Source organism: Phaseolus vulgaris, chromosome 10 (genome assembly GCF_000499845.2).
Source record: "Phaseolus vulgaris cultivar G19833 chromosome 10, P. vulgaris v2.0, whole genome shotgun sequence".
In the NCBI taxonomy this organism is placed as follows: domain Eukaryota; kingdom Viridiplantae; phylum Streptophyta; class Magnoliopsida; order Fabales; family Fabaceae; genus Phaseolus; species Phaseolus vulgaris.
In genome coordinates this window covers 2273511-2281713 of record NC_023750.2, presented here as the reverse complement: position 1 = coordinate 2281713, position 8203 = coordinate 2273511, and the positions used below count along the sequence as shown (strand labels likewise).

The 8203-nt window shown below is 31.9% G+C and overlaps 1 protein-coding gene across 1 annotated transcript; it reads right to left on the bottom strand.

Moving 5' to 3' along the window:
* Positions 1 to 1321: 1321 nt before the first annotated feature.
* On the bottom strand, positions 1322 to 7386 carry LOC137818958 (uracil phosphoribosyltransferase). Its single transcript, XM_068622626.1, has 12 exons — positions 7155 to 7386; positions 6857 to 6949; positions 6006 to 6084; positions 5519 to 5577; positions 3631 to 3708; positions 3254 to 3335; positions 2865 to 2913; positions 2669 to 2730; positions 1941 to 2008; positions 1721 to 1776; positions 1601 to 1648; positions 1322 to 1513 (listed from the first exon to the last, which is right to left on the bottom strand). Exons 1-12 carry the CDS (start codon positions 7272 to 7274, stop codon positions 1456 to 1458), a joined length of 852 nt encoding a protein of 283 aa, XP_068478727.1. The 5' UTR covers positions 7275 to 7386; the 3' UTR covers positions 1322 to 1455.
* Between the last annotated feature and the right edge of the window lie 817 nt (positions 7387 to 8203).

Sequence of the window (8203 nt, the reverse complement as noted above, 5' to 3'; positions counted from 1 at the left end):
ATAAGTGTTGAGTGTTGAGTGCACTGATGCTAAGATATAAGAAAAAGATGAGGCTGAAATTGACACCAGTAGCAATGGTGACTAACAGTTATCATTCCTAAATAATAATACAAATATAATTCAATTCATAATATTAAGTAATTTTAATTATATATATTATAATAAAATCAAGTTTTATAAAAACTAAATATTCTTCAACATATAAATTATATTTAATATTTATGATAAATAATTTATATTGTTATATAATGACATTTATCAATTACTGATAGTTCTTTCAAAATATTAAAATTCAAGTTAAAACTAAATTTATTGTAATTAATATGATAAAATGTTTATTTTAAAACACTCTCAGAAAAAAAAAATTATTAAGAATATTCTGGTTAATAAATGACAAAAGTTATATATAGAAATGGATAGCTATGAGAGGTACAAGTATCATCAACCTCAACATCAAATTTGCTGGACCACTACAATTATTAGATATGATTGTCACCATATATACTCTTTTTAATTATATATGTATATATTAAATTACATGTTTTATAAGAATAAGATTTATAAAAATTAGTGAATAAATATAAAATAGAAAGTAAATTTAAATTCATGTATTTAGAAGAAAAAATAGTTAGTCCTTATCCATTTTTTTTAAGATTTATTTTTCGTTAATAGAATTAGTTCCAAATTTCCGTGGATAAGAATATTTAAGCTACTTTTTCATGGTTTGTATCACATTCATTTTCCTTTAGGATAATTAGTTTCTATCCTTAAATAGTTTTCAATAATACCAAAAAAACATATTATATGTTATCTAGAATATATCTAGAATCTTCAATATTTCACTAATATGGAGATAGTTTGTCACTTCATTTATGAAAATATTTTATCTAGAACATAAAAAAATGTAAAATTCCATAATGGTAGCTTACATCTTTTATCAATGGGCATTATTTTTTATGTATAAACTATTTTGTAGAAAGCTTTAAATAATTTCTCCAAATTCTTAAATTTGACTTACACAAGCCAATTTTAATTTTCAAACATCTTTTTCTTAAAATTACTTGTAAAGAAATTTTTCCAAACAAACCTTTAGTTAACCTCATGCACAATTTTTTTTATTCTGATAAATATATAAAATCTCCTACTCTTTCTCCATTTTATTCATAATGGGTGAATCATTCCTTCATTCATTCACTTCCTTTCTTCATAGTAGGCTATCATTGGTGAGATTTTCCATTTCTTCTCTTTTAGTTTACATGGATTATGGTTTCAGGGTTATTGTGTTGTGTTGGTTGTTTAATTGACAGTGCTTAGATTGTGGTGAGAGGAAAAAAGGATTAACCTTGGAAGGTTGTTATTTAATTTAAATAAGAATGAGAATAAGAAGAATGAGAAACACCTATGTGACTGATTGATCCAAGACATTATCCATAACAAAAATTAGTCACATATTATTCATGTATCTGTACCATAGCTCCGGTCCCCTGCATCTCCAAGGCCAGGAATTATGAACCTAAGCACAGAGATAAAATACATTTATTAGCAATGCTACAACCATATGAATTTTGGTAATAAATTATAATATTGTGGGGGCACCAACCCTTTTTCATTAACTTCAGGGTCAATTATTCCAGTGTACACATGAAGCCTGCAAAATATCATGATTAGAAGCTATTGCTTGAGAGAAAGAGATTTGATTTGAAGTTGTGTTTGGATTTACCCAGGAAACTGTTCACTCAGCTTTTGAAGAGCCGGAGGAGCTGAGACAGCTGATATCTGCAATGTCATAAATCCATTCAAAGTTTATACATTCCATTCTTCAATGTTCTACCACTACAATAATGAACTGTTCAATTGGTATGTTCATTGGAACATTGACCAATTTGGTTTGTGAACAAAGTCATTGCTTCACTTGACTAGTTAAAAACATGCTGGCTTACCACTTTAATATGCTTGTTGCCAACTCCTCGATCCTTTAAAAGGCTCAGAGCAGCCACTATAGTACCACCTGAGATTCATACAAAATAACAAGATGAAATACATCATTGAAGAACAGGTGTCATTTTCTTATATTTGACTGATCTCAAATTGTGACTCAAGAATTTTATTCATAGACACTGCAGGTAAAGTTTGGGATGTGCAGAAGATCAAAAACTATAAACAAAGAGAAAGAAAGAAACACTCAACTTGGAGTCGATGCAAGTCTCTTATACACAAGATACAATGAATTTTGGTGATAGAAGATATATGATGATTATGTCACCATCACCCTCTTACTAAATACAAGTCACCCATATATAAGTAACAACGGAAGGATACCAAGTTAGTCAGAACAGAAATCTAACTAATTAACAGAACAAAAACAGATTGCCCATTGGACTGTCTACCCAGCTAGACGGTCTACAGGTCAGGATGGTCTAACCCATCAGACTCTTCGACCAAATAACCCCAACTACTTCTGATAGTGTTGTATACTCTGCTTCAATAATTGACAAGGCTATTATAGGTTCGATCCCATGTGAAGGTTCATAAACAATCTTATTAAGAACCTTGAGAGAACGACCTTCAAAGAAATTCAGACTATACAAAGAGAGATAAAAAGCAGCATTGTTGATGTGGATGACGTGCATGAGATGAGAATAAAGGCTAAACATGAGACTATGCATACCTGTTGCTAGCATAGGATCAACCACAAAAACTTTAGAACCTTCAGGAAATTTCTCAGGTAACCTGCAAATAAAATACATAAAGAATGTGTCAAAATGTGCCCCAGCACTTAGTAGAACAATGGGGTGCTTTATCTAAGCCATGCTAGAATTAGGAGATGAAAAAGCATATTTTTCTTGCAAATATAAATTTCTTACTTGTTCAAATATATAGTTGGCTGAAGAGTTTCCTCGTCTCTTCTTATTCCTTTTCCATAGAAGTATAAAAGTAAAACTATTCAGTTTAAGGAACAGACAAGAAATGTGCCCTAATTTTAAAAGGTGCATAATAGGCACAGCATAATACCCAAACCCCTATTAGTGCATCCCCACAATTTATGATCTTTAAACAATTATCATTTTGACATGAACTATCACAGTTTATATTCAAATATGTATACCAGACTTTTTATGTATGAATTGTGTGCAAGTACAGTAAAGCTTTGGTAGGGTGTGCCTCAATTCTAGCATCTAGACTCTCAAATTACAGAATAAACATTAAAGCATCTGCATATCCCCTTCTTTCCATTAACTACATGTATTATTACCTAGATGATATGTTTTTGTTGCAGGCAAGATTGATGAAGCATGTTCAGCAAGAGCAAGGCCTGCCCTCAAGATTGGAATTACCTGAAAAAATAGTAAATGATTTAGGCAATAGCTTGCAGAAAGACAACGCAAAACCATGGCAATAACACCACAAAAGCCAAAATGACTTGGGTTTGATCAATAATGACCAATGTCAACGACATGAAAGGAACACCAAAAGCATGAGCATGCTTTAGCCAAAGACATTACACCCCTAAACTGCTTCATAATTAAGTACATGTAAACAGAAATTCCTGTAATATTTAATCATCAGGCCACAATAACTCAGCAAATATTTAATTCTAGTTAAAGATAATGAAAGTAATATGCTACTTACAGCCACAGGCTCCCTTGGGTCAATGAATTCCACAGAGGCTACAGCCATTGGTGATTGAATCTCTCCAGAAACAGTGGGCTAAAAGCATTGAAAGCAAAGCAGAAGAGAGAAAATGTAAAACCAAGGTCACAAAGGGAGGTTAAAAAATTAATAGACAGGAATAAGAAAATTATTAGAAAGGAATAAAAAATATCATCAAATTATTCAACTGTCCATAGGTGAAAAAATTAATAGAGAGGAACAACAAAATTATTAGAAAGGAATAAAAAATAACATCAAATCATTCAACTGTCTATAAGTGACAACTTCCAGTTTGAAGCTACAAGGACCATGTTTTTGGTAAGTAATTGTTGCTAATTAAATGGAATTGAAATAAGATGCTTTAATATAGTGATGATGAAGAAATAAAAGTTTAGGATTTAAATTGGAAGAACAACTTACTAAAATGATTGAAAATTCAATTAATAAAATTATCTCAAATCGGGGATATCACACAATTGGTTCCATTTTGCTTAATTAACCAACCAATTGTTCTTGTTGGATCAAGTGTTTACCACTATGCCAAAAGCTATAACTCATAGTCGAGGCACAATTTTTTATTTATTTAAGAACATAACAGCTTAAGCGCCACAATTCAATTATGACTTGTAGCCTTTCCTATGGACAGTTGATGAAACCTGCAACAATCTCTTCATCAGCAATTATTTTTATTTCCTTTTTTTAAAAAAAATATTTTTCAAATAGAGATAATGAGAATATAATTGATGTGATTGTTACCAGTAAATTAATTATTTATTTCGTTACATTATTCAAGTTGGTATCAGAACCTATCCTAGTTAAGTTTATTGTGCCTATCAATATCACTTGTTATCAAACTACCTACAAATATCTAGTCTCATGCTTGAGATGTCCAATCCTCAGTGTAAGAGAATGTGTTGGAGATTCCTCATTAACTGGAGATATAACCAAATTATAGTATATAAGTACAAATTTCACCTTACATATTGGTTTTGTAGGGTTGAGTTAGGTTTAAAGTACACTTTATAAGATGGAATCGAAGCTCCTAATCTTGGGAGCTCCTAATAGCATTTGGATTTGAAAGCCTAGAGGAAAGGTATCATTCTCTCAAAACTAAACAAACATGCCCTACTGTTTATTGGGACGGGGAGAATTGTGCAAACTCTTGGCTTTGAAGTTGATGTTGATTATATGTTTACCATTATTGGTTGGAAAGATTTCGATCAAATGATATGTCCTGTAAATGAGGTTGATGACCTTAGAATTCCTTAGCTCTTTATTATTCGGAAATTTGAATAGTCTAGATGATGAGGGTCTCATTTGCTTTCACTTATTTAAATACGATCAAGAACTTGATTTAATAATTGTCAACTCTATCTTCGGTTTTCTAATCTGCAGGAAACGCTCTCAATAGCCCAATGGTTTCAAACTGCAATATATAGGGAACTTCATCGGTGGATATGATAATTTGTTGACAAACAAAGAGGCTTGGACTTAATAGACATTATTTTACAAGTTGTCACACCCCAAAAACCCTCCCTGATACAACCCAGTTTCAGGGGTATTTTTACATCCAACTGCCCAAACGCTAGTGCGGCCTTAAGACCTGCTTTCAGGCCTAGCTATGAAAGGCAGTACAAATTACAATAGCACATGAATAACAACTATGGTTGGAACACAGCATCCAGTTTATAAGGTATTCCCTTTAGGATTGACCACATAAAGATAAAACAATAGCTCCAAATTTGTAAAATGTAATGGTTATATAAACAAAGATAGCAACGACATCAAATCATATAGTAGGAACAAGACAAATCCAAGTTAAAACCATGAGAATTAGCAAGATATGAACTATGAAATAGCAACTAACCAACCAATCCCTTGAAGCTTCATACATTAGTAGCCTTCCCAACTCTGCCATTGCATTTCCTACAACATTAGAAACATGAAGTGTCAGTGAATCATTTGTATAATTAATCCAGAAATTTTAACCAAGTTGCCTTAAAGTTTAGTAAAATATTAAGATTAGAAAATAGACAAAACAAGCAGAATGAACGAGAATAGCTTATTGTGAATTTGGCTTGTTTTCTGTTTTCATTTTTAGTTCATATGTTTTCTCCAAAATGCCATATTGTTTTCTGAATCAACAGTTTGCCAAAACTCGAAACCTTATCAAATTCCAGCAGCACGTTTTTGTCAAGAAGCTATAATACCATTAAGCATTAAATGGGAAAGTAGCAATTAAGTTAACTAAAGTGATGATACTGTTCATTCACCATTACGTCAGTTGTAATGAGCAGATACCATGAACTCAAAAATTACAGAATATTGCTCAAAAATGAAACTTTGCTACTCACTGAAGATGGGGCAAGGGGTTTGCTCATTCCTCAAAACTGAAACCCAGTGCTTGATCAACGGATGAGGAGGCACATACACCTTCAGAAACCCAACAAACAGAGTAATCAGTCAAAGAAGCCACCTCAAAAAGTACCAACACACACCAACACCTTCCATTTTTTTTCCCTCCGCAACCAACCAGAGAAAAACCGGAAGCCAAAACCACCAATGGAATTCAATAATCCAATACAAAGATAAATTAACCAATTAAGCAGTCAAGGATAAATCATCATAGAAGAAAAATTGGCTCCTTTTTTCCACTTCTTTCCCATCAACAAAAACACACCACAAGTTCATTAACCCAGAAATCAAAACCATAAAAAAAAATTACAATAGATCAATCTCCAAAGGATTAAAAAAATATCTGTGCCTCCCTTCCCTATATTTTCCTTTCTCAGATGTCAAAACCCCATAAGCGAAAACCAAAAAATAAATTAACAAATCCAACAAAAGCCAAAAACATAAGAGGAACAATAACAATTAAAAAAAAAAAATTACAACAGATCATCCAACCAGTAAAGCCATCATAGCTAAAGTTCTAAACAAAACACGAGAACTTTCGATTCCACTCCCTCCATTTTTCTTTCATACAAACCAAAACCCCATAAACCCAGAAGCCAAAACCAAAAGAGCAATTAAAAAAAATGACCAAAACCCACAAGCTAAAACCCAACAAACAGATAAACTACCCACCACCGACAAATAACAAAAAAACAAAACTTTTGCCATTATTCACCCCCATTTCGTCTTCCCCGACCCAAAACCATCACATTAAGCAAAATCACACATAAAAAAAGAGAAGAACACTAACGAGCATTCTGTTCTCGGAAAGGGGCTTCTCCTCCATAGTCATGTGAGAGTACACAGCACCACACGTGCGCCGCCGAACACTGGAGCAAACAATCTGAGCGGAGACAGATAGTGGGCAACAACAGCGACAGAAGGGTTAAAAAGGGTGCACATTTGGGAATCAAGGATCGAATCCACGGGGAGCAAACATACCCACAAAAGGAATATAAAAATAATAACAATTAATTAATTAATAAATGAAAAAATAATGAATGTGAAGAAATAAAAGAGAAATGAAATATTGAATTTATGATGATTGCCTTTGGGGTGGTGAAGAGAGGGGAGTGTGAGAGAGAAAGAGAGTGACATGTGGACGGAATTGGTGGCGCATCGGAGGGAAAAGGGAGAGTGAGGTTGAAGATAACGCGGGAAGAAGCCATGTAGTTGTGACCTATGGGGAAGATACTATGATGTTCTCTTTCTAGATTAACTGTTGGTCGGATATGGATGCAATGCTAGGGAGGTATCTCATCTTCACTTTTCATCTTCAATTTTCATCTTCAAATGCTACTTTATTTATTAGTCCAGAGAGACAAAATGTAATTTTATATTTTTATCTTAATTACATTTTGAGTTCTTATATGTAAAATCAAAAGTCAGTTCAATTTTTAGCATTTTAAAAAGTTTCATGATTTTTAATTTTTTAATTTTAAACAATTGAATGTGTTTCTTGTAGCTCTCATATGTTTGGTGAGTATATTGAATTATATATATAATTCAAAATTTCAAATTCAAATTTCAAATTTTAAAATTTCAAATTTAGTTTTTAAAAATAAAAAAGTCACAAAATGATAAATATCTCATTTCGTATATTTTTAAAATAATAAAATAAAATATAAGGATAAAATTAAAATAAAATAAAATAAAATGAAAGTTAGGAGGGAAATCCCTATGTATAAGTGACTTCTTTATTTTTAATAACTAAATTTTAAATTTTAAATTTTAAATTATGGAGTAATTGTAAACATAATTCAAAATAGTTTGAGTCACTCCTATTTTCACTTATTTAATCAAACATTTTCTTTCAAACCTCATTCTCCTCTCTTTCTTCTTCAATGGTTAAGAAAAATCATTTACTCCATCCAATAACCTCTCTCCGCAACGTCGTTAAACATGTATGTTTCTCAATCAACGATGGATCTAAGAAGTGAACCCATTTTCCCAAAAGTGTAACGGTGTGTAATGATGCAGTAAAAAAAGAAGAAGAAAGTTTCATGCTTTCAACAAAAATAACTCTTTCTTTCTTCTTATGTATGCACATTTTCTTCCTCACTTTACTCAACTTCTTTGTTACACTTTTTATGATTAT

Bases quoted from the DNA above. Each gene is read 5' to 3' on its own strand.
- LOC137818958 (XM_068622626.1), bottom strand. From the start codon at position 7,274: ATGGCTTCTTCCCGCGTTATCTTCAACCTCACTCTCCCTTTTCCCTCC. The intron at 2,914-3,253 runs GTAATAATACAT...TCTATGGAAAAG, and splicing joins AACAAAAACATATCATCTAG to GAATAAGAAGAGACGAGGAA. The intron at 2,731-2,864 runs GTAAGAAATTTA...TTTTATTTGCAG, and splicing joins CCAACTATATATTTGAACAA to GTTACCTGAGAAATTTCCTG.